Source organism: Chelonoidis abingdonii, chromosome 9 (assembly GCF_003597395.2).
Source record: "Chelonoidis abingdonii isolate Lonesome George chromosome 9, CheloAbing_2.0, whole genome shotgun sequence".
Classification (NCBI taxonomy): Eukaryota; Metazoa; Chordata; order Testudines; family Testudinidae; genus Chelonoidis; species Chelonoidis abingdonii.
Genome location: NC_133777.1, coordinates 82,790,019 through 82,817,074, shown reverse-complemented (window position 1 = coordinate 82,817,074; position 27,056 = coordinate 82,790,019). Strand labels below are relative to the sequence as shown.

The 27,056-nt window shown below is 42.9% G+C and overlaps 1 protein-coding gene across 4 annotated transcripts; it reads left to right on the top strand.

Annotated features, from left to right (window-relative positions):
* Nucleotides 1-281: 281 nt before the first annotated feature.
* ANP32A (acidic nuclear phosphoprotein 32 family member A) lies at nt 282-27,056 on the top strand. Of its 4 annotated transcripts, none has more exons than XM_075069748.1 (7): nt 282-494; nt 20,117-20,266; nt 20,428-20,550; nt 22,454-22,652; nt 24,230-24,327; nt 25,446-25,506; nt 25,712-27,056. In XM_075069748.1, exons 1-7 carry the CDS (start codon nt 441-443, stop codon nt 25,765-25,767), a joined length of 741 nt encoding a protein of 246 aa, XP_074925849.1. In that variant the 5' UTR covers nt 282-440; the 3' UTR covers nt 25,768-27,056. The 4 variants fall into 4 exon arrangements, with proteins under 4 accessions (XP_074925849.1, XP_032620183.1, XP_074925850.1 ...); XM_032764292.2 differs by having other exon boundaries at nt 283-494; nt 25,709-27,056; XM_075069749.1 differs by lacking the exon at nt 282-494 and adding an exon at nt 2,721-2,753 and having other exon boundaries at nt 25,709-27,056.

The window sequence follows — 27,056 nt, the reverse complement described above, 5'->3', positions numbered from 1 at the left end:
CCCACGGCACCTCCCCCAGGCCCGGGGGAGAGCGCTGCGCCCCCGTCCCCACCATGGAGCCGCCGCCGCCGCCGCCGCCGCTCCTTCCCCATCAGCCACCAGCACCGAGTGATCCTTCGCTCGGACTCGGGCTGTCCCCTGGCCGGCTCCGCCGCTCCCCTATTGGCTCCCGCCGCCCCTTGCCCGCCCCATTGGCTCCGGCGGCCAGCTGCGCCGTCGCGGTTGGCCGATCGAGGTGTCAATCACAGCGGAGCCCCCGAGAGTGCCCGCCTCCGCTGTTATCAGGTTAGTGTTAGCTGCGGTGCTGGGGCTTGGGATTCCAAGCGGAGCTGGTTGAGCCCTCAAAGTCCCTCACCGCGCTGGCTTTGGGGGGGGGTCTCCACTGGTGTCAATACAAAAGAGGAGCTGAGCAAAGCGAGAGACTCCTGCTAACCAGGGACATGGACATGAAGAAAAGGATCCACTTAGAGCTGCGGAACAGGACGCCCTCAGATGTAAGCAATGCAAAAAAAATCCATCCCACATTTTGGGGGGTGTATTAAAATTATTACAAAATTTAGGGGTGCAGTTGTAATAGGTAACGCCCGTGCCAGCTGCTGCTGAAGCCGCTGTTGCCCTTGAGGTGCCTACCGGTGTGTGTATGTGTCTGTGCACACAATTTGGGGTGCCCAAAGGCGCACGCGTTGTGGTCTAGGGGAAAACTATAAGCTGCTCCTGAGTCTGCTGGTGTGAAATGCATTAAAGGGGCTTGCAGTGCATTAAATGAAAATAAGTTGGTGGTTCTCTCTGGCTGGTTTAGTTTGCAAATATTTGTACTGGGTGTTGGGCAGGGAGGGACTGTGAGTGAGTTGAAAATGGTTTAGTTTAAAGTGCGTCTTCATTTCTTTGCAGTGATCAGGCAAGAGAGACTGGGGAGCCATATTTGTAACTTTGTAGTCCTCATGAACGCGCCCTTTCTCTCTCTCTCCCTCTCCAGATGCTGAGAAGACAAAAAATAGGATTTTAAAACAAATGTTCACGGGTTTTTAAAATCTGATCCAGCTGACAGTATCGCAAGCTTTTCATTAAAAAAAAAAAGCCAAAATAAATCCACTCTCCACCCCCTCTCCATCCACACACACAAAAAGACTGGATGTTTTTTTTTCCTCGGGGCTGGACTTAGGTTGTTGTTCAGCGTCTGACTGAATAAACGAGAACAAGAAAGTTTGTCAGGACAAAAATAGTCCATGGCTGGTTGGGTACAAATTATGCGAACACGAGAAAACCTAGTTACCTCTCCTCGTTTTTCTGTTTGTCTCTTACTAATCCTGCAGCGATTGCAACAGAAAGGCGAGAGGGGTGGGGGAAACCCAACTTGGGAAGACCCCTAACCTCTTGCCAGATGCACCCAAGGAGAAATTAAGGTTGCCTCTGTGTTTGTGCGTGTATGTGTTAGATCTCCTATGACGGGAATTTGGTGTTTTGTGCTGCGCAAAGGTGACCGGTCTCGTCTCTTCTATGTAATCATCGGTGTATGGGATCGTTGCAAGCGCCTTTTCCCAGCCTGGGCGTCTAGGGAACTTTAGTGTAACACATGGAGTAAATAGCCAGTCTCTGGGGGGAACCCTCCCCCCCAAAAATGATCACCCCCCAATCTGGCCAAGGATTTTTTAGAAGCCAAGGCAGAAGAGGTCATTATGTAATGGCTTAAATGCTAATATAGTTTGATATTTGGGGGGAAGGGGAGGTGTTCTCCAAACGATTCGCCTCCCTCATCCAGACTTCTAGGCTGCTTTGGTTGGAAGGCGCTGGGCGTAGATAGGACCGAATGAAGACATACCTCTCCAGAAATCAAAAAGTGTACGTCTCCGGGGCAGCGGGGAGCTGCCCCCACGGGTTTCTATCGCTAGTAAAATGTCTGACGGACAAAGCTGGGCAGATTTACGTAACCTTCTTTTTAAACTGAAAAAAGTATTGGGGATGCAACATGAGGAGGGTGTTTCCGTTGTATTGAGCTGGCTAGTGTCTTGAGCAGCAACACCTATTAATAAAAAGTGGGGTGGGTGTGTGTGCAGGTTGCTGCATGAGCGGGGCTGCCAGTGCTCCCTTGTGTGGCACTGTGTGTGTGTGTGTGTGTGTGTGTATGTGCCAGCTAGCTCAGCACACGAGGGCTTGTTGTTTGTGAGAGCTGTGCAAAGGGGACAAAGAGCAAACGGAGGAGCTTCCTAATGAGGGGCCTCCGTCCCTACATCTCTGCCGGGGAGATGAAATATTCCTCCCTCCTTCCCTCCCTCCACCCCATGAAATCATTCCCAACTTTGTATCATCGCGTTGGCAGCACCACAGTAAACCTGAAGTAGGACGAGACGCCATGTTTTTTTCCATCGAGCTGCAAAGGAGAAAAAGGCTGGGGTATGAAACCAAGGCGATTTATTCTTTAGGATCCGTGCGAATACAATAAAGGAGGGAATTCTTAAAGCCACCACTGATGCAGTTAGCAAACATTCCTTGTTTGTTACATTCTGGAGGGAGTGTGTGTGTGTGTGGGGAGTTGCTTTAAATGTTAGTATTTGTAACAAACTATAAAATGAGACGCTTATATAGATCTGCAGTTTCCTAATAATGGTGATTATTTGGGGGGGGGGGGAGAAAAGTTTAATGTTTTGTTACAGGGCAGGTCGTGGATGTAGAATCATAACGATTAAGTGGCTGAAGCAGTGAGGGCGCATTCAGGGCTCGCTGTGTGTGTGTGTAACATGACTGCCAGCATTCAGGTCTGCCATTTTGTCACTGTTGTCACTGAGTGGGGGGGGAGGGGAGGAGGATGTTTTTTAAAGAAGATAAAAATCTTTTAGCGCGATTCCCAGCAAGGTACCAACGGTCTATTCCAACCGAATAACTGCTGCAGAGTGGCTGATGTGGCGGGGGTCTCCAGGGAGGGAGGCAGGCCGGGTGTAGGGGTGTGCGTGTCTGCCTGCAGAGGGGAGAATCCCAGTGCTTGTTTGTTCCCCTGCAAAGGCGTCTCTTGGCAGCGTGGAGGAGCCTGTATCTTTAAATGGAGCGTTGGGAGCTGGAAATGGAACGTTGTGTTCGCGAGCGTTCTGCGGCGCGGTGACTAACGTTCGGAGGAGACTGGGAAGTCAGGAGCACCTGGCTGCGTCTCCCCTTCCCACCCGTCGTCAGCGCGGGCATTAATGCCCGTTTGTTGTTCTTCGTTGTCCAAATCCCGATAGTTGTGGCTTCCCCGGAGCTGGAAGAAGCAAGCAGACATAGAAGGTCGTTTGCATAGTGGTTTTTGGTGATGGCTTTAAAATGCCTGCAGCAGCTTCCAAAGGGAGGGGAGCGCATTATTGATGAGTTGGGAATATGCCTTCTTCCTGGGCAGGGCCCTGCGGGAAGGTAGGTCTCGGTTTTTTTCACGGATTATGTAGCAGTAACAGCGAGCGCCGCTTGAGGCTTATCTGCAGTTTTCTTCACGCTCCCCGTTTTTAACAAGGGTTAACTGTAAAGATTTTCTCCAGACTGCTAAGTGTGACGTTTTAGCAACAATAGTTTTTTAAACCAGATTTTGGTTTACTTTTCTCTCTGTGCTTTTGATTTAGTGGAGAGTAACATTAATAGGCCTTTGATTGGGACAATGTTGCATCTGAAGAAGTGGGTTTTTTACCCACCAAAGCTTATGCCCAAATAAATCTGTTAGTCTCTAAGGTGCCACCAGATTCCTTGTTGTTTTTGCACTTGTATAACTCAGATATTTTGTGGGTAAAGAAACCCTGCCAGTCATACAGTGTTAGTTATCTAACATGTTACTTTGTCACCTGTTTAAAGTCTTTTGACTCTGACAATAAACTCAGGTAGCAAATGCTATAGTTAAAATTGTTCTAAATTTCATTATGCATATTTATTTTAAAGATAACTAGGGGGAATGATGTTTGTGAGCACCACTGTTTTACCAACCAAATCCAAAGGCACCCATTAGAATGTGACCAGTTGATGTGCATATACGTCCTCATGTCATGGAGAAATCAAGCGTACAATTTGGGGCCTGCCACTTTTCAAAAAACCCTTTGAAATTCAAATTGAGTGAACCTGTGCCTCTGGGCACTAGATAAAGTGGGGACTAAATTTTAAAAGTTTACATAGGTAAAGATGATGCCGTATCTTCGGTAACTCTCTGGCAGGTTAATGGTTTCCCGTACATATTTGTACTATAATCCATATTTTACCAGTATCTGGTCATATTGTTCCATTGGGATTATTATTACACCTCTACCCCGATATAACACTGTCCTCGGGAGCCAAAAAATCTTACTGCGTTATAGCAAACTTGCTTTGATCTGCCGGAGTGCACATTTCCTCCCCGCCCACCCCCCGCTTTACCAGGTTATATCCGAATTCTGTTCTATCAGAGTAGAAGTGTATTTTTTTTTTTTTTAAAAAGTACCATTAAAAGAAATATACTCTGAAAAATTGGCCTTCATTTTACAAAACCAAAGTAGATTTAACTGAAGCTTTTGAGCCATTTGTGCCTTGGTATTGCAGCCCATGTGGTATTTAGCTTACATCAGCCCCTTGCCAGGGTTGAGATTTTGCAAATCAAGGGGAGTAGTGAAGCATTATATCAGAATTTCATTACCTTTGTGGGTTTATGTTAATATTCTGTTGGCTGTAGAGAGATGTATTCCAAACATGAATTATAGTACTGCTTAATACTGTGTAACAGAGCTGGTTACTTTGAGATTTTAAATCTTATAATTCTGTAGGTTTAGTATACATATTAATAAATAAAAATATATAATGGAATGCATAGCAGCCCCATCCCCTCCCTTTTTTTCTTTGTTAAACATGAATTTAGTATTAATGAAAGGTGCCAAATTGGTTGGTACCTGAAATTATATTATTCTATGTATTGTACAGTCTGTGGTTATGCAGTTTTTCCTACTGGAATTTTCTCCTTTTCTTCTGTATCCACTGTGTTTAATATTGAAAAAGTAGTTCATATGCTATACACATACACATCTAAGCTTATCTTACTTATGGTAGTCATTTTCTGGTGTAAGCACCTGTCCACTTGGAATTAGAACAGATTATTTCACACAGGTTACTAGAGAGCCATCAGATGGCAATGTAACTACTGAACTACATGGAGGAAGCTTTTGTGGGCAGATTTTTGGGCACTCTTGTTTCTTTGTATTGTATATAGCCTAATTCAGTAGCTAAATACAAAGGCTGTAAAGCAGATTATCAGTTTAATGTTCTGTCTGGCTATGCAACACAGATCTTGCATGTGTGTTTGAAATTGTGCTAAAATGTCTTTTTTATGCTTTAGAGATATGTTGTTGATTACTTTAGTCCAAAAACTTAATGATTGTTCTAAACAGGACACTATTCACTTGAAATTTAGTCAATTAAAATAAATGTTGAAGGTTACTTCAGTTCTTCCACATGCTTCTGATTCCCCTGCCAAAAACTTCTGTTTAGTTTTATTTATGTCTGTTCTCTTCTGTTGTGTGGAAAACCTACACAAACAAAAGGGAAAACAGTGAAAATGACTACTTATAAAGTCCTATGAAATACAGATGGTAAACTAAAATATAACTTTCCCCTCTAGTCCTTTATGGTTACTATGTTAATTGCAGTAACAAATGGCTTAAGTTGGTGTCTCTTTAAAGATTTGCATTCTTGTAAAAGCATTGTAATAATCCAAGTATCAGAGGGGTAGCCGTGTTAGTCTGGATCTGTGAAAGCAGCAGAGAATCCTGTGGCACCTTATAGACTAACAGAGGTTTTGGAGCGTGAGCTTTCGTGGGTGAATACCCACTTCGTCAGACGCAGGTAGTGGAAATCAAGCAAGCTAGAGAATAACGAGGTTAGTTCAGTCAGGGAGAAGTGGGCCCTGTTTCTACGCAGTAGAGGTGTCCCTGACTGAACTAACCTCGTTATCTCTAGCTTGCTTGCTAGCATATATATACCTGCCCCTGGAAATTTCCACTGCCTGCGTCTGACGAAGTGGGTATTCACCCACGAAAGCTCACGCTCCAAAACCTCTGTTAGTCTATAAGGTGCCACAGTAATAATCCAAGTTAGTGTCTTCGTTTAAATATTCTCTCTCTTGTGCTTAATAAAAAATGAAAGGTATTCTAACTATTTTACGCAGCTACTAGCAGTCTCTCTGAATTTGTGACCTGCTGGTATTCTGCAAAGTTCTCAAAAAGTTTATATTGGGGCTATATATCTCTGCATCTGTACTGCTGGATCCCCAGAAGGGGTGTTTTAGTAAAGTGAATAAATTGTTCGTGTTAGAACAACTGATATTGGAAACAGGTAGGTATGAAGGAAACATAGTGAGGCAAATATGTACCTCATTTGATCTAGAATCCTGGATGAGAATGAACATGCACAGGTACAGAATTTGTGTGTGCGATTCATAGTGAGCGGTCTAGACATTTTTTTTTTTTCCTTTTTAAATTTGATCAGGTTGTAAGCATGTGAAGGGATCTATGTACGTACAAGATAAAAACTTGCTGGCTAGCTTTTTAATCTGTCCATAGTGTTGCCATAATCTGATGGATTTTCTAGATTTTTATTGTGTGGCTTAATCCTGACATTTCACCCTCAACTGTTCAGAATTCCCCTGCGGCTATCAGTATCTCAAATGCAGTCATTCTTATGTAAGGTGTAGGATGATTCATGTGTGTGCAGAACAAGAAAACATCAACTTGAAATATGGTTCTCTTGATAAAGTTATCAGAACAAAAATAGTGCACTTTAGTTAACAAGACTCCGTATAATGGTATAAAAAATTGCATTATGTCACATGAAGAAATAATTTTTGGGAAAAAAAAGACACCAGAAGCTGAAAAAGAGACACGCAGCGGGAAGAACAGCTCATTAGTATGGAATCTTGAGGGCCTACGTAATATGATTGACTTAAGCCTGAATCTGATAACTTGTCCTGCAGCCAGATCTACACACAGAGAATCTTGGAAATCAATGGGCAGAATCTGTTGTCTGCTGCGCTGCCCTACTTGTGCACCAAGATGTGCCAATATTTAGAGCTTAACCATATAGACCTTCAAAATGCAACTTTAGAGGTAATAGTTCAGGGCCTGTGGTACACTATTCTTCCCCTCTTCATTCATCTTGAATTCCTAAGGACTGTGTCTACAAACACGTACATCTTTAAAGGTACTGAATTTGTAGCGTAAAGGATGATGGCCGCCTTGTTAAAAACCGATATTCTGTATGTAGTGCACCTCAGTTAGGAATAATCATAGACATGGATGAGATTTACTAATTCCACCTCTTTGGATAAGTAAGTACATTCCTAATGGAACCGTATAGGCCGGGGAAAGGTAAGAATTGGGCCCATAAAAATGTAACTACTTACGTTTCAAGTGTGAACCACTTTTTCAAATGATTTAAACAATGTAAAGCTTTAGATATGAGTGGTGCTATGAACTCAACTGGCTTCCCAGCCAGAATCTCTGGTGTGGAAGAAGCATGTTTGGAATTCCATGTGAACGGACTGGGAGGTAACAGAGCTGGCATAACTTGACACTAACATTGGGACTTTTCTTGCTGTGGCAGGTCTCAGTAGACTGGGGGATAAAGACCTTGGCCAGGTAAAATGAAATGTCTGGAGTCAGGTATGGTTGCTCATTAATGAGAACAGTTAGCAGTTACTCTCTGCTGCTGGGCCTAGCTGGAGTTGCTGGTTGTTACTTGACTGTAACTTGTTGTTATTGTAACATACAAACCATTTTCATTTTCTTCCTCTGCCATCCTTTCACCCTACCATTCTTCAAACAACATGTCTAAACTCATATTTTCTGCCTCTTGCCTAACTCACTAACCTTGCTTTTCTTTCTTTCCTGCTAGATTTTTCCCTCAACTATAGGATTCATTTCCTGCATTCTTCTCTTCAAATATATTGTTTCTTTCTCTCTCTCTTTTTTTAATTAATAACTCTTTGGGCTCAATCTTGCAGCCCTTACCTACATGAGTAGTCTGAGAGAAATCTAAACAATGTTTAGGATTTGGACCTACTATCAGTCTTCATGTCTTCACTTCAACCTGTGTAACAAGAGTCACAAGGCAGACTCATTATTGGAGCATGAATTTTTCAGTCAGACTGGCCTATCGGGCACTTCCAAGTATTAAAAAGGTTGGAAACAGCATGTCTCAGTAAATCTAGTGGGACATTTCGCTTGCATGGTACTCAGTACCTACAACTTTTCGGACAAGATATTGATTTAATATTGGATTAATATGCTAACATTTTTAGGAAACTTTTCTTTGACTTAAGGCAGGAAATAAATTTCATGCCAAGTTTATGAGAGTAGCAGATATGATTGCTCCAGTACTGAATGACCGCAGAATGTGTACAGCAATCTAGCTAAATGTTAACTTGGAATTAAACTATTTTAAAATTAGCTATGATGTGCACAGGGTATTTGAATGTGTGTTTACTGTGTGACGCTGAGGTCATTTAATAATGTCTAGCTTTTCTATAGCATTTTCCACTGTTAGATCTCAAAATGCTTTACAAAGGAGGCAAGCATCGTTATCCCTATCTTACAGATAGGAGAAGTGACTTTCCCAAGGTCACTCAGCAGGCCATCGGCAGAACCAGAGATAGAGATGAGGTCTTCTGTGGCCCAGTCAGTGCTCTATCCACTAGGACATCCTGCGTCCGGAAAATGGAGATGGAAGCAAACCTCAAAGTGATGCAAAAAAAAAATGGGGGATGGGGGCATTTGTTTCGAAAGTCAAGCAATTTAATCACTTCCCTATCACTGTTTAGGCCAGGCCCCCTCAAACAAAGTGTGTTCAGACCTCAGTGGTTCAGGAACTAAATTAGCAATCGGTATTCCCCAAAAGAGCCACAGTCCTGTGAATTCATTGTTTCATTTACATATTATATATATCATTTTCACAGCAACATGACTGACCAAGTATTCTACAGTTGGTTAATAGCCAATCAGGAAGCTCTTACTATGTTAATAATTTAGATTAATAATTAAGTCACACAGTTTTAATATCACGTGCTGCAAAGAGCTGCAGGAGAGGGATTAAAGAGCCACTTGTGGCTCATAAGGCTCAGTCTGAGTATCATTGTTCTAAGGCTTTTGCGCTGGTCTATAAGTAATTTTATAAAAGAAACAAACTAGAAAAACCTGCCTATATGCCCTTGAATAAAGGGGCTTGCTACATTTTTATCAGTATTCTTTGACTTATTGACTACCATGGTGCATATTCTTGTGTATATACAGATAGTTACTGAGATGTTTCAATTGGAAGCATGCTCTCATGTGACATGATTCTTAAAAATATATGCAAGTTTTACTAAAGTCATAGATTTTTTTTTTTTCCCTCGAAGTTTTGGATTGGAGGTGCTATGTAGTTAATCTATGCAATTTTGATTATGGGGTGTATACCACTGGTTTTCTTCCTCCCCTCCCTCCCACCACTTTCCTGTTTCATTTGAAACTTCAGACTTCCTTATAACTTCACTATAGGAACTTAGTTCTAACATCTTGTCTTTGACTCTCTATGTATATGTTGGTTTCTGGGCTGACAGTGATATACTGTACAGAATGTTAGAGTGGAAATTTACTGATAATGGACCAGAGTGATGGCACAACCTTTAACCCAGTTCAACTGGCTATTGGCGAATTATTTCCCCTATGTATAGGAACAGTTTGGTAGAGTTGATCGCGTGGCTCTTCCTGCACACACTCTGCTGGCCCTCATGCATTGGGTTTGGCCAGGGAAGAGTGGGCCTTGCCAGGATGCCCCTTCAGGCTGTTTGCAGGCCACAGAAAATGGTAACCTGTGACTCCTACGCCTGCTGACTAGTCATTCAGTCTGAATCCTTAACTCACTTTCTGTGGACCCTCCTGTATTCACAATGGATAATTCAAAAACGAAATGCTAGGCTGGTTAAGATTTGGGATAATTTTTTAGAGCTAAGGTGTTGGTGTATTGTATTTTTATTTTTATTTTAGCTGATCTAGTAACTGAAACTGCTTTTTCTTACTAATGAACTCGTAATGCTCAAATATTTCATTGTGGCTAAACGTTATGGTATTAATATAAAAAAACTTAAGTGCACTAGAAGGTACTATTGGGGTCTTTGTGCACACACACGTACTCACAACTTGAGTGAAGTGAGCAGAGAACTATGCCAACATGATACGAAAGTTAGTGAGCTCTTCAAATATGCACATGCTGAAATTGTTGGTTGTAGTAGTTTAGGATTAAGTAAACAGTACAGGGAGCTTCCAAGCAAAAGGATGTGTAGGTGTTAACATACTGAAGTTTGATGGGGCTGCACCATTCAAAGACCACCCCAGATAGAAGCTTTTAAAGTCCAGTGTTGTGTTTCATATGCCATTTGTGCAAAGATTCAGAATTCCAATTCAATGAATACAGGTGCCAAGTGAATAAAATAACTTGAGATGTGAATGGGTCATTTTTATTTCCAGTGTTGTCTATGATTTCATTTGTTCAGCATTCATGAACTTGGCAGCACCAAAAGTCCATATATTAAATCAGTCCTAGTGTGTTGGTGATCTCCATCTTGGATAGGGTTTGAACCTGCCTTTTTAAAGGGCACCTTTGAACTCAGTAGGACATTAACCATAGTGAAGATGTCTTTGGGGTGTTCTCTTGGTCCATACACAGTTTCCATAATGTGGTAACTGAATGCCTCCCAAAGTTCTAAAGCAGGGGTAGGCATCCTGTGGCATGTGTGCTAAAGGCAGCACGTGAGCTGATTTTCAGTGGCACTCACACTACCCTGATCCTGGCCACCTGTCTGGGGGTCTCTGCGTTTTAATTTAATTTTAAATGAAGCTTCTTAAACATTTTAAAAACCTTATTTACTTTACATACAACAATAGTTTAGTTATATATTATAGACTTATAGAAAGAGAACGTCCAAAAATGTTAATATATTACTGGCACACAAAACCTTAAATGAGAGTGAATAAATGAAGACTCGGCACAGCACTTGTGAAAGGTTGCCGACCCCTGTTCTAAAGTATGTACATTGGGCCCATTCAGAGTGTCCCCTCTTACTAAGACCAGGAGCCACTGCCTCAGCTGCTGGATGTCCTGTTCATCACTCAGGATGGGAGGGGTATGTGCTGTGTGGTTTCCCAGAACGGAAGTGTCCCATCCTGATATGTGGCGTTCTCTGCGTTTGTGTTGCATAACATTGACCAGGCTCCATGCTAGGTAAGTGGCACTCCTACCGCCAATTTTCTTAATCATTTGTTTTAAAATGCTTATGATATTTGCTGATAAGTAGGTAAGTGAAACCAGTTTGTTTCATCTTGTCAAAGGCCTGGTGGTTGAAATATAAACATTACTAGTTTTATCCTGACTCAGATAAAAACCAAATCTTTAGTAACATGCTCATGTTTGGGAGGGATGGAGGGGGCATGTGGGGGGGGGGAGTGGTTATATTTAAATGTCTGTTTTGGGGGAGGTTCCAAGTATCAGAACCCTTCCTGTATCTGTTGAAATGTAGGTTAGAAAAATTTCAGATTTAGTCCAGCCTAAGCTGCATCTCCTTTGAGACACAGAGCAGTGCTAAAGGAGTAATTGAGGATTACCCCATTATAAGGGAATGCCTAGTGGCATAACACCAGCACACTCTATGCCAGGCAACCTATTCTCCCCCCACCCCTACTCTCTCCATGTAGGTGGAATGCCAGAGATGGGAGAGGAACATGGCCAGAGTATGCTGAGCTCTGGCAATCCTGGAATGGCAGAACAGTCCCTAGGAGGTGTGTCCTAGTTGGCATATATTCTAATAGGCCAGTAGCTATTCTAACTTGACCTGGGGGCCATACAGGGTCCTGGCTGCCCCCAACGGTATATAAAGGTGGTATAATGCCTCTCTGCCACCTCTCCTTGGGTGTGCCAAGCAGAGAGCTAATGCACCCCTAAGGATCCACCTCTGAATGCCCAGTATTTTCCAAATGGCATGTATGCTGCTTACAGTTACAGATTAAAAGAGAAAAGAACCTTTCCAGACCTCGCTTGGTTTCATTTTGGTTGCTGGTTTAGAGCAGGAAGTGCAGAGGTTTGCATAATTGCACCAAGAGTTTGCAAAGCTTCACAGCAGCTGCAGCTTTAGTGCAGCCTGTTTAATAGGGTGAGCACTGAAGCTTGTCCTGATGCCACATTCCAGATAGTATCTGAAGTGAACATCCATAAGAATTTAATCCTTTCTGCCAGAGTGTGGCAAAAGTAACTTTGAAGGAGAAGATTGTCTTGTAAACACTGAGAATGTAACGCTCTTCACCAATCAGTTTTTTTTTCTTTCCCCTGATTTTTCTGAGCAGTGCCCATGATGGGCTGTCCTACTTTCATTACACTTACGGACAGTTTCACAGAATTCACCCTCCCCCAACACACCAAAACTTTCAGCGTGGAGTGTATTGTGTCCTTTTCATGGAATATGTTAAAGGATAATTGCTCTTGCTTGCGATGACAGATTGTGCCAGAAAACAGTTTATTGCAGTTGAGGTGAACAAATTGATAGGTTTCTGCCAGAGGATCCCCAGCCTACAGGATCACTGATCTGGAATTAAGTGCTGGAGGTAGAAAAATCTGATTTGACAGCCTAAAAGGATGGGTGTCCATCATTAATTATGAGTGATGCAGGGGCAGGACTTCCTGCCCAGCCCAAAAGCTCAAAGGGATGTGCTCCCACATTTGGAGGAGAAATAGTTTCTGTAGATGTATCTAAAGAACTGAGCAGGCTCCCATTTGTCACAGACCTTTTCCCCTCTCCTTATGGATGGAGAGAAGGAAGCATCTGGCACTGACATGAGGCATTGGGGGACAGGAAGGGACATAATGCAGTTGATAATTCCAGTAGATCAGACACTGGCCAAGAGCTTTGTGGTACCTACCGAGTGAGTATGCTTCCCCTTGCTCTGTGGGTAGTGTAGCCATGTGGAATGGTGGCCGTTTTCTGTCCCAAGGGAGCCAAATATACAGGATGGGATTTATGTGTGTGATGCTCTGATAATCTACCAGGTCCCTACCTCCAATGTCAGTAGAGTGGTGTGGCTGAATTTGATCCTTGGCTTTCTACTAGTAAACTTGCTATTTAACCTGTTTAAAAACAGATCCTTAACGGTGTGGTTTTTGTAATATCGTTTATGTCGCTCTTCTAGTCTTGATGGTCTGTCATGGATTACAGTTCAGGGATTTAATCACTGGCAGCGCCTAGTTGCTTTTGAAACATTGCTCTGTGCTTGCAGGAGTGAAACTGTAGGCTCTTTGGAGCAGTAACTTTATAGTTACTGTACTATATATATGTAGACTTAATGTAAAAAACCCACCATATCATAAACCCATTGGAAAATACTGATGTACATGTCTGTATTCTATAGCATGTGTGTAAATCAGTATGACAAAGTATATTCGTTTTTCAGAAGAGTAAACTGACCTGTGTTAGGGTCTTTGTCACCTATGCAGAAAAGCAAGCAAGGAGAAAAATTGTGCCAGGTAAACTGTGCAGAGAATGTGTAATGAAAGTTGAGTATGAGTGTCCCCATGGAATATAGTGCCTGTGTGCATACAACGGGCTGTTGTTAACTGAGAAATGAGCATCAGTGCAAACCAAGAATGCCGCATAAGCATTGACGAATACAGCTTAATACAGTATCTATCTGAGAGGTTTCAGAGTAGCATCTGTGTTAGTCTGTATCCGCAAAAAGAACAGGAGTACTTGTGGCACCTTAGAGACTAACACATTTATTTGAGCATAAGCTTTCTTGGGCTACAGCCCACTTCTTCGGATGCATGGGATGGAACATATATTGAGGAGATTTATATACACGTACAGAGAGCATGAAAAGATGGGAGTTGTCTTACCAACTCTGAGGGCAATTAAGTAAGAAAAAACTTTTGAAGTGATCAAGATAGCCCAGTACAGACAGTTTGATAAGAAGTGTGAGAATACTTACAAGGGGAGATAGAGTCAATGTTTGTAATGGCTCAGCCATTCCCAGTCCCTATTCAAATCTAAGTTGATTGTATCTAGTTTGCATATCAATTCCAGCTCAGCAGTATCTGTATGAGAAAACTCTGGATTCTGTTGGTTATCAAACATGGAGTACTGCAAGGGGTGATGTAATCAAAGGTACGGAGAGATACAGGACACACTGTAATCCATAGTTAGGCATGCAAAGTGGACAGACATGAAGGATCAAGGTGATGTCAGTCCGGAAGAGTCTGCCAACACCAGAGATAGAAACTGGAGCGGCCACCGAAATAAGTAAGGAGTCAGGTGAGGAGGGAGCAGTGACCTATTTATGGTTCTTGGAACACCACACAAAAGCAAGCCTTGACACTAGCAAACCACAGAATAACACCCAAGCAGCAGTGTGTGTACCACCAGGAAGCACCTGGCACAGCAGGTGGCCGTTTGGCGGGCCACAGAGTGGAAGAATGGGGAAATGGAACACCCAGAGCAGACCTCTGGGACATAGAGACGAGATGGAGCCTCAGAACCAGTTAGGGCTCTGCATACCATGAGCAGATACGCAGACAGTCCCAACCATGCAGCAGTCATTGCCCCCCCCCCCAATGCACCACGTTGCATTGCAGGCAGAGGCTTTAACAATCCACACCATAGATCCCAATGAACCAATCTGTCTGGCTGGCTCTCCACTAGGCTTATTGCATGTTCCTTTGCCGCAGTTCAGGTGTGTGACCCAGCTGCTCTGGCAGTTGAATGGCCATATGACGCTGGCTCAGGGACAGGAACCCTCTTCAATACAGAGATGGTGAAGGATAATGTTCTCTTTGGTGGTTACAGCTGCCTGCAGTGTGCTGTTCTTGCATTGTTTCCCAGAACACATCAACTATTTTTGGGCAGAGAGCATGTGGAATGCTCGCTTTTCTGTGCGGTGCATGGGCTGAGTGCTGGTGGTATGCCGCCTTGCTATATCGCAGTTATGGGACACTTAGGAGAGGGGAAATGTCACAACTTGTACCAGTAGTTTGCTTTGCTTGTGCATCATGCAGTGAACAGAACAGTTAGAGTCTAGAAGGCTTTGAGCACTGGGGGTCTCTCATCTTTTTACACAGCCATGTAAAAATGATTTCTGGAAACTTACTTCCATAGTCTAGCTCAGGAGGTCTCACAAGAAAATTTCTGGTGGCCTCAGACTGTGGCCACCAACTCTTCCTGGTCGCTGCTGACAGGTTTTTCCTAAAATAATTCACTTTTAGGAAAAACAAACATATGCACATATACATGTTCAAATCATTATAATTTATTTATGTACATTTTTATTGGAGACTCAAAAATAATGTACAGTTTTCTCTATTCATTACTGGACCTAAACAGAATAGAAACAAATAATGTGCTTTGCGTGTTCTTGTCTCTGTTTTGTTGCTGCTTTTTTTTTCTGTTTCTGTGAAAAGTGATATTTGGATGTTTAATGCTGCTTACCCGCACCCCCCCGCACCCCCCCCAGTTACTACCCAGGAGGATGTGGCCACACAAAAAGCCCTTGGTAGCCACATTTTGAGAAACGCTGGGTAGCTTTGTACCTCTCATAAGTGATAGTGTCTTCCTTAGTTTGACTGAACTGCAGGGCTCCAGTAAGACAGTATTGGTTCAAATATGATACAGCAGACTCTCATGCTCTTAATTCATAATGGTTAGAGCCCATTCATCACGTTCTGATGTGTATAACAAGCCCTGTAAAGAGGGTTAGGGTCTGAGTGGTGAATACTACATCCATCCAGAAATGCTTATCTGCTGTGTTTTTACTGGAGTGAAACAAAAGGGGAGAAGTCCTGTGTGTGAAAACAAAGAGCTCAGTGACACACTCAGCATGTTCAGTGGGAAGTATGATAGGCGCGCTCTGTCTGAGACCAGTTTCCACAAAACCACCCAGATTCATTTAGAAAATAGTCTAGTGCAAAAAGACTGCAAATCTCCATCATGCCTGTAGATAGTTAGTCTAGTGAGATACTTTTAATGGGAGTGGCTTCTTCCATGAACCTTCTCAGTAAACCTGCCTTTTGTCACTGTATGTAAATATCTTACACTCTGCCCTAGTCCACATGTAACTCCCATTAGCCTGTGGGGGAGGGAGTATGCTGTGCCCACATCTTGGGGCTCCAATAGTGATTATTGTCTTTTTGGTTTAGTTGGGCAATAGGATATGCTAGATATGTGTGCCTTCCCAAACAGGGCCCTCTTGAGGATGAGAGGTCGTTGTCAGACCACCTCAGCTGTGTGGATTCTTAGGGCTTGACTATACTCAAAACTCCACAGCGCTGCCACGGGAGTGCTCCCAGCGCTGCACGTACTCCACCTCCCGGAGGGAATTAGCTTACAGCGCTGGGGCACTGTTTACACTGGTGCTTTACAGCACTGTAACTTGCTGCACTCAAGGGGGTGTCTTTTCACACCCCTGAGTGAGAAAGTTGCGGCACTGTAAAGCGCCAGTGTAGCCAAGGCCTTAACAAAAAGGGATAAGCTCTAGAGAAGGGAAAGATAAAAGGAGAGGCAAAGTAAGAGAGAAAGGAATGGAAAGGGGAAGAGAGGAGAAAGTACATGTGGGCAGGTGGAAGGTAAACGAACATGGGGTATATAACACCTGTGGGAAAATTTGCAGGCTGGTTGCGTCAGCTGCTGTGTGTAAAAGTGCAGATGAAAAACTTAATGCAAAATTGAGTTTATGCACTGAAAACAAAATGAAGCCAGGAAGTTCAGTGCATGGTGTCATGCAGCCATGTTACCTTGGTCCCATTGTACACCTGTGGTATTTTCTATTCCTGTTTATTTGTGGTGAAGCCAGCCTTGCTGTGGGATCCTTCACTTTTGAATTTCAGAATGATTTTTAACTTTGCCACTGTAATGTTGCACTGACAAATTTCGTTGAATGAAATTTCTCTCACAGAGAAAAGGACCAAGATCCCCAACTAAGCCAGAGGCAGGCTGGCTCCTCTGCTGCCATTTCTGATGTGTCCTTCCTCTCCTATCCCCTCCCTTCACTGCTGAGGGAAGAGACTCTGGAGTCCCCCCCCCCCCCCCTCAGCTTCAGACTTATGCACCATTTTCCCTTTAAGTGGGTTGCAGGCCAGATCTTACCCCTAATCTTGGTGCCAGCTCTTGGAGCTGTGGGCACACTCTCTCTGCCTGGACTCTCACCTTGGAGTGCAAGGCTGTGTCGTCCCTGTCACCCCCTGCAGTTTAATAGCCTTCCGATAACTGGATCCAAATGGACCTCAGGGAGAGTCTTTACTCCTGGTACGCTTTGCAGTGGTGAAGCCTGAGGCTGCAATCTACAAACAGTTCAGGGGAGATGGGCTTGCTCACCCAGCTGAGGGTGGGGTTGGAAAAGGAGCCCCATGCTCAGCACATTACACCTTTCCTTTGCTGTCCCGGTTAGAGGGATAGGAGAGATTCCTTTTAAAGGTGGATTCCAAAACCACTTAGTGCCTGGTGGGTGGGCAGGCTGCAGGGGATAAATGGGGCAGGCAAAGGCCCTCTGACCTGCTCAGCAAAGACATGATCCGATAAAGGGAAAATCGAGGGGGTGAATGTAAGAGTTTCTTGCTTGGGTTCGAGTAGGAAGAGCCGTTTGAAAAGTATGTGCATTTGTGAACTAAATGTAGAAACTTATTTAGTTTAGGACAAGTGGTGAAAATTTGTAAGATTAGTTTGAAACTGCAGGAGGAACTAGGTAGGCTGGAAGGATGTAGCTACTTAGATTCGAATTTGAACCAGTCACTGGAGTGAATTCTTTTTAAAAGTGCTTATGTGATTATTTGTAAATGAGCACAGTTGACTAAAACCTCCTGTTTTTTTACTTCTCATCTGCAAGTTAGCACGTCAAACCATTCAGAGTCTGTACTGATCAGTACCCTAGACCTGTGTTGGAGCAGAGCTTCCGTCATTGCTTTATATGGAAGTCTGGTTGTTTGGGGAGTTTTCTACCCCTGGATTGGTCTCATCCAGGTACTAACCAGGCTCCACATGGTATCTTGAAGTATTGTGGCAAAAGGACCTGCCTATTGAATACTTCTGGGTTTGTTTGTTGCTCCTGCCTTAATTAAAAAAAAAAATTAAAGTGATACATTTATATAGGAAATAATACATAAAACTTAATAGAGTCTTCTGGTCTGTGTGTGGATTCTTTTGCAAAACTTGTACACTTGCTTATCATTCTTCTGGGGAAGATATTGGGAAAAGAAACCTGGAAATTGCATTTCCTGTTGAAACGCTGATTACGTACATCACTTGTCAACCTATACCATCTTAGATCTCCCTTCACCTGCACGGAGCCCCCTTGAATTCAGCACATGGATTTCATTGCAAGAATGGCGACTAAGAGATTCAACATAAAATGGAGTTAAATCTCTAGTAAAGCAGTTTGATGCACCCATCAAATCACATCACAATGACTTGAATCTCCTGCTATGGGATTACTGCAATAGCCATTTTCAAAAAAAGAAACATTTGCATATTAACTGCCTCATGTATGCAAAGGAAGGTTTCCTCATCTTGCTAACTCTGTGGTTCTTGCAAACTCTCTTGGGTTCTATCCCCTTTGCTTTTAAAACAAAAGATTCTCCAGATTTCTCAGGCTCTGTGTCACAGTAGGGGGCTCTGACTATTTCTGAGTTTTGAAACATTGCTCTGCCTCCAGCCTTTCCCCTACCCTGAGTGTCAATGGTCTGTGGTACTCCTTGACAACCTATATTGTGCAGGGCTCAGTAATGCAGTCATAGGGATGTATTCGTCTCTCAGTGTGGGAGAACTTGCTCTCATAACTTGCGTATTGATAGGGGAGTATTTGCACTCTTTATTCTGGCAAAATAGGGGAGGATTTACTGTAGATTCCTAACTGTAGTGGGTCACTGCTCATGCTGTGTATCCTGCTCATGTTTCTACCAGGGATGTACTAAGTGTGGGAAGACTGCATGAGGATTTTGGTTAAAAATGAACTGTTTTTATTCTTTAATCACTGTGGTGGGCTTTTTCGTCTTAAAGGACTGCATCCTTTCTTGAGCATTGAGCTGTGTCATTTGAAGGTGGCAGCTTCCTAAGGTCTGATTATCAACAAGGAGCTCCCATACAGTAATTTATCCCAGCTTTTGTTGAATGGGGCAGGGTCAACCACATGGGCAAATCCTGCATCCTCCTTTTCCTCCCCCCTCTGTTCCCCTTCATGCTCGCTCTTTCTCTACAGTATGGGGTATGGGGAGGGTGAGACAGAAGGGACAGGATCCATACATGCTCAGGTGAGCGCAGGAGGAGAATCAGGCTATATCAGCTACCCCTTCCAGAAACATCTGAAGCCTGCCTTATAAACTCTTCAAGAAAAACCCACCTCTGTGGGGAAAACCTCGCCTTAGAACTCTGAAGCCTGCAGAATACTGAGAGAGAGACTTGCGAGTACGTAGTGGAGTTAGGATTACAAGTGCCATGGAAAGTCAGGCGCTCCCTAAAATATAGCTGTCCATAGTATTAGTCAGCCTGTTTCACTTCTCAGAAAATATCTCTACAGCCGGCAGTCTAAAATTAAAGTTTACTTCTTTGAATAGCTTGTTATAATAAATTGAGATGATTTCTTAATGCAGAAAATGGTATTTTAAATGACTGATGTATTGCATTGACAGGCAAGAAGTTATCAGAGCTGTAGGCTCTTTTTAATGAAGTCTTGAATATTCCAAGCTATTGTTAAAATGTCTTTAGCAGTAACTTTGATGAACAGTTGTTAGGAACCACTAGTAAATCATGTAAACTAGCTTTAATGTAATAGAACTGGTTCTAAGCCAGTTGCAGAATGCCATCTATGTTCAGGTTTGCTTCATTTGTCTCTCTCTAATAATCATGTTTGAGAAATGTAGCTAAAATTCATCGTGAGATGTTAAGCTAGCATTGTAAACAACAGTGCTTGGCAGAAGCTGGAAATAACCATTATCTGGCACAGTTGCAAAGTAGAACAACAAACTGTTGTATTCAGTTCCATAGCTTAAGTTGTTTTTATTGTGCTTTGCTTGTGAATTAACTGTTTAAACATTTATATGTACCTGACTGTAGGATGAACATTTTAAGACGTTTGAATTTTGTCTTTTCCAGGTTAAAGAACTCGTTCTTGACAACTGTAGGTCAAATGAAGGCAAAATTGAAGGACTCACAGATGAGTTTGAAGAGCTGGAATTCTTAAGTACAATCAACGTAGGCCTAAGCTCAGTTGCAAACTTACCAAAGTTAAACAAACTTAAGAAGGTAAATAAAGAAGTGCCACGTGTTGTATTTCTCTCTTTATATATTTTTTCTTGCAATATATTAAGTGCAAAATAGACGTTCACATAAGAACTTCCTCTAACCAGCTCAGTTGCGTTTGTTTTAAAATCTCTTTAATTTTTATTTCTTTGTCTGACTTCTAGCTCGAACTAAGCGATAACAGAATCTCAGGAGGACTGGAAGTATTGGCAGAAAAGTGTCCAAACCTCACACATCTAAACCTAAGCGGCAACAAAATAAAAGATCTCAGTACAATAGAACCTCTGGTGAGTTAATGTGTCAGCAAAAAGTGCTTTAAGTGTAGTTAAAACCCCTAGATCTGTATGTGACGACAGGTCCCTTACAAGCTGACACCCCAAATAGAATGCGAGGTTGTCCACATCTAACTGAGGCAGACTGTAATATATTGGCTGTGTGTCTGTAATAACACCTCTCTCTAGTGGCCAGTGCTCATCAGATAGTCAGTACACATCCATAGAGTGAGGTGAGGCGGAGACAGAAGGGGCGGAGAATGGGTGTGGCTTAGGGGGAATTTGTAGTGGGATATGGAGTCCTTAGTCCTGAAGCTGATAGTGCAAGTCTAGTGTAGACAGTTGCAATCAAAAGTTGCTCTGTGGCGGCTGTTCATTGGGCTACTCCATGAGTTGTGTTGGTGGGCTCAGTCCATTTTCTGGTGGGCATTTGGTGACATCACAGTCCTCTTCCCTCCCCATTTGTGTTTGATACTAATTAGCGCACTTGTTGTATAAAGAAAACCCAAGAACTGGAAGGGCCAAGGTTACTATTGCTACGTTCTCTGCTCCAAAAATGATACCATCAAGAAATGGCTGAGATTGGATGGGGGGATGTACACAAAGGTGGCTCACTGTACTCCGCTTGTCCTTAGACGAGAGGAGGGGCTGCAGTCTCCAGGACTGCCCATCTGGAATTAATCAAGAGCCCTGAGACTTACAGTAAGGGTGTCCTCACATTAGCTGGGCACCTATTAATGTCCCACTTCTGCTCTGGAAGTGTGAAAGGCAGCTGCCAGTCATTTCTGTATACTTAAAAAGTGCGAACAATCTGACTCTTCAGGGTAGCTCGTCAGGAGAGAAGAAATACGACATCTTTTATTTTACAGTATTTGGTGCCATGGACCTTGTCCCTCAGCCTCACTCCTCCACCGGACAAAGTTCTGCTAACAGGTCCCTGATTTGGAAACTTGTGGGCCATTCCCGACTTCCATTTTCTACCCCTGTTCATGGCTGGCTTCTACTAGCAGAGGCACCTAGTCCCCCTGAGCTGTCCCGTTGGCACAGCTGGTGCACAGCCCTGGCAGCATGATCTCATAACTATCCCCTCTTTTCCTGATGGACCCCTTTAAATCTCTTCTTTTCATGACATCTCAACCACTGGGTTAAAAGTGGATTAGATTGCAGTTTCAGAACACAGCCCGGTGCCCCTCACTTCTTGTTCGATAGTACTGTTGTGCTTAGGAATTAAGGGCTATGGGCAGGCTTTATCACTTTTTTACCTTCACTCTTTTTACCTTGTTAATATCTTTCCATGAAAATCTCATGCTCCTGAGGCTTCTCCTATGTCACTGGGATCCATCGCTAGCTATACACGACAGGCAGGGTGGCCATGAGCCTCTGCCACCTGCTTGCAATTTCAGGGCTCTAAACTAATAAACCTCCACAATTTCATAGGAGACCATTGCTCGACAGCCTTCAGACTAAGATCTTAAAGGGAAATCTTTCAGAGCATCCAAGGCAAACCCTTAAGCCACCACACTTCTCTTTTATTGTGTTTAGTTTAGTTTATAAGTGCCATTGCTTCCTTTTCCTACCTAAAAATTCTGTGCAGCTGAACATAAGCTGAAACCCCTCCCCCCTGGTTTTCTTCTGGCTGTTGGTGGTTATGTAGGCACTGGTCCCTGTGTGACGTTGGGTCAGACACTTGACCTCTTTCTATGCCTCAGTTTCCCATTTGTAACATGGCACTATTGATACAGAGCTTTGTAAAGTGCTTTGAGATCTGTGAACAAAGAATACTGATTTAAAACGTTCCATTTTATCCTTAGAAGTTACATGCCGCAATATGTACCTTTTGGGTGTTAACTGGCTGCCCTTCCATTTTTAAAGTCCTCCCAAGACAGGTCTCTGATGGAGCCTCCATTTTTACTTACAGAAAAAATTAGAAAACTTGAAGAGTTTAGATCTTTTCAATTGCGAGGTAACCAACTTGAATGACTACAGAGAAAATGTGTTCAAGCTCCTCCCACAACTCACATATCTTGACGGTTATGACCGGGATGACAAAGAAGCCCCCGATTCCGATGCAGAGGGCTATGTGGAGGGCCTAGATGATGAAGAGGAGGATGAAGATGGTATGTTACTAGCTCCATTTAGCATATTTAGATTATAGCCAACTGATGTGCATGCTCCTTTCTTCTCCAAAAGCAACCCATTCACCTGACCTGCTGGTGAGAGAAGGGTTCTCCCGTTCCCTGGCTTACGTATGTACCTGTGGCTCCTCCACAGACTGAGGAAAAGCTAGACTTGGGTAGCCCAGGCAGGGCCTAAAAGAGACGCACCCCCTTAGCTTCAGTCAGAGAGTGCTGCGAGGTCTGGCCAGGAGAGAGACTGAGACAAGCACAAGGGCAGTGAATGGAGAAAGCGACAGAAGGGAGAAACTTTTAAGAGAAACTGAAAGGAGATGCGTATTGCTCTCCATCTTCCAAGCCTCTTACAGTTAGGAGGTAACAAGGCATTTTCCACATTTCCAGTTGAAAAAGCTGTGGCAGGGACTGAAAATTGCAGGGACAGAAGCAAAGCACACATAGCTATTAAAGATTGATAGGACAGACCCTCGTAAAGGGGGAGGGGAAGGGAGACTGAGAATGGAAGATAACAACCGGATTAGGGGACAGTGAGTGAGGCTGAAGTGTTGGTTAATAGGGAAGTGTGAGATTGAATTATCAGTGACAAAGTAAACAATGGCTGAGATAGATCAAAGGAGTAGAGAAGGTACATGCTGAAGTTTGCTTGGGGCCAGCACTGTCAGAGGCACTGCAGAAGCAGGGAGTAACTTTATGAATGTTAGGAAAACTTACATGCCAGTTCTCTTGGGGTATATTGTGCCATTCTGCTTCACCCCGACAGCCTGCATTCAGAGGCATCTGGCTTACTAGTTGGACCAATGTCAGGCTGGGTTTTGGGAATTTGCTAGACTCTTCAAACCAAGCTGAAAAGCAAAGCACACAGAATAGCTGGACTTGCACTTTCTCCTCGAGTGCAGAATTTGTTGTGTTGTGATACAGTAAACACTGCAGCACTGCCTGGCAGAAGGGTGCACTGACAGAACAAGGCAGAGGGTTCAGTGGGGACAAAAATCTCTTGAGCACAGTATAAATACAGACCTGAGTGAAAATGCTTGAACTTTCTTCTCAAAAATCCGTACAAGTCACTGGATTATTTCCCCCTTCACATTGCTCTTGCAGCCTAGCGAGGATTGAGCAGCCTCTGGGGGAACTTTCCCATCACCAGGGACTGGACAGGTGGCTATATGCAACTCTTTCCCTCCCCTTCCTCCCTGTGACCACCAGGTGTTCTGCTCATTCCATGATGCTGGGAAGCCCACTGCCAGTAGTAGGAAGCTGCTATAACATAGAGCAGCCCCCGGTCTGCTCTGACTTATACCCGGGCCACCCATGTTCCCCCAGCAGCTCAGGACCTGGGAGGCACACAAGTGGCTTTAAGCTACCATTGCACCACTCTGTGCAGGATTCATTCTGGCCTTGTACCTTGCACCTGGAAAAAGGCAACAAGCTAGATTCTGCCTTTAAGCAGTACTTGTGTGTGTGCCTTTTACATCAGTGGGAAGGCAGGATTTGGCTGGTAATGTTTGAAAACTAAGCTTACTGTAGACAGTTAACTGAGTTGATAGTCTTGCTTGCTTGTGTAGAAGAGGAGTATGATGAAGATGCTCAAGTAGTAGAAGATGAAGAGGATGATGAGGAGGAGGAGGAAGGAGAAGAGGAGGATGTGAGCGGGGAAGAGGAGGTAAGGATTCGTGGCAGGGGGAACATCTGTGTCAGGTTTGAATACCTGCATAGAAACATAAACCACATCACAACCTTTGTTTTTAAGTGCACACTTTTTTTTCCCCTTCATCTAAGATGCAATGAAAATAAATGTGGACAGGTTTTGAAGAGCATCTGCCTGTGAGCCAGCTGCTATCTAGTGACCAGTGATAAATCATTCAGCTTTTTGGGATCATGTTGAAAACAGATGTAACTTTCAGCAGCTCTGTCGTTAACATTCCCAAAGCTAGCCACTTTTCTCACGCACAGCCTATTAAAAGCTGGAATCAAAGTCTCTGAACAATTGAGAGAAAGAACCTATGTCTCAAAAAGCAAATGCTTAAAGGAAAACTGAGCCCAGACTTTTGCACAATGATACTGATTTAAATAAGATTTCAGTCACGATGTTTTTGAGAATCGGATTAACCTGAAAGTAGAAAACAAAGTACTATTGGCTTCAGACTCGAGGTGGGAGTGTTTGTCAATGGCCTTTATCTAAAAATAAAAAGGTGCCAATTTTTATAGTACAGCAATTCTTCCTTAAGTCTAACCTCAGAAAGCTTGAATGGGTAAAATGGAAAGCAGAATTCAGTGTGTGGTTCCAACAACTGACTTCTCTTCCCCCGGCCTCGCCCCCTTCTCTCTCTCTCACACACAGCTTTCCCTCCTACCATTAAAGTAGTAACAGAAGTGGTGAGGTCCTGTGTTTGTGTGTAACTTTGGAATGCTTAGAACTAAGCTTAGTGCTTTGTTTCTACAAATGAGCCCTGATCTCATTGAAATTAGTGGAAGTTTTGCCATTGATTTCACTGAACAAGACTTAAATTTTTGTGTTTACATATCAGTGTGGCTTTTAAAACCATGTAGTGAGAAGATCGGTTTCTTCTTTGAGACTGAGAGGAGGCCGAATGGCTACTCTTGAGTCCTGCTGTGAAGAGTGGGCCAGAATCCAGTGTAGGAAGGTATTTTAGGGAATAAACTTGCACACTTATGTGGGGGGAAGACTGCTTTCAAGGGATTTGCTCAATTTCAAGATACCATTGAAGGTTGTTGATTGGGAAAGATGTTGAACAAAACTCTTTGTTAATCTTTCTGTAGGAAGATGAAGAAGGTTATAATGATGGTGAAGTAGATGATGATGAAGAAGAAGAAGAAATTGGTATGGCAATACTACAAACTTTAGTACAGAACAAAAATAGTAACGTGCTGTTTTTAAAAGCAGAACTGTATCTGAATATATATTGCTGTGGTACTAAGCCAGTTCCTAATGTAGCCGTTTATGTGAATTGTTTGTTTTTACGATCATGCTAGGATAGTATGCCGAGGTGCACACCTAACCGAGTCTGTTTATTTTTCAGAAGAAGAAAAGGGGCAGAAGAGAAAACGAGAACCCGAAGACGAGGGTGATGAAGATGATTAAACTGAATAACCTGTTTTGAAAGTTTCCTATTGTGATTTGACTGTTTTTACCCTGTATTCTCCTCCCTTCCCACCCCCCCAAACTTATTTTTTTTTCTGATTGTAATGTTGCTGTGGGAATGAGAGGGAAAAGTGTTTTGGGTGGGCGAGGGAAAATACTATTTTTACTGCCACTCCTACTTTTCATTTTGAAAATTTTTTTTGTCCCTTTTAGTTCCTGACTGTAAATGCAATAGTAAGTATAAACCAAGTGGCAATTTGTTTCTTATTATTGGAGTGGATAGTCTGACATCTTAAACTTAAGATCACTAGAGGATATCCAAAGTAGGCATACAGTCTGTTTTGAGACAGCTAAATATCTCTGGTTGTTGGGATTTACCATCTCTGCCGGTCACTGAACATATTGTAAGCATTTTTTCGGGGGGGATGCTGCAGATCTAGGCAAAGCATCCAGTCCACAGCAACAGGAGTGAGAATGGCATATTGATAAAGTGATTTCTTTGTTGCCTGTTTGTGAATGACTGCCATTTTCAGCCAATGCTTTCCCTGCTTCTGTAGGTAACTCTTATTTTGCTGTCTGTAAATAGTGACCAAATGTGTTCTTTCTGTTTTTCCTTTTGTTGAGTTCCTTTGGATCTGGTTTATGGGGTGGCTACTTTGCAGTCCCCCTCTGTGTGTTGTGTTTTGGAGGTGGGGGGTCTTTTTTTCTCCCTTTTGTTTGTTGGGGGTTTTTTTGGCCTGGGTTACAGCCAATACGCTGAAAATGGCAGGCATTTAAATATATATATAAATATATATAAAAAAGTGTTCCTAATTCCTGAGTTACTAGTGAAATTAATTTGAAAATTGTAATAAAAAATGTTTCAACCCTTTTAAATAAGGTGTGTACTATTTTGGTCTGTAATATATAACGACACTTAGTCAATCTGAAGTGATGAGAAACGACTTCCACTTGTGCTATATACTTTGAAAATTTTTACAAACCTAAATACAGGAGACAGTACAGCATGTAGTGTAGAAGGTTTCTTTTCATACACTCAAGCACGAAATACTAATACAAAATTGTATTTTCTTACCTAGTGGAAGTCAGTAAAATGACTGAAAATACCTAGTGAATGTACAGTTTTACTTTCATATCCCTCTTTAAAATAGCTTTAGAAGTGACTTGTATTTCCTAGTCAATATTTCATCTGTATAAATACATTTGCAAGTTTTTTTCCCAGAAGAGCCAAACTTTTCAGTTTTATGTCTGTTTGTCATTGATGAATTTCAATAAATCTTTTTATACAA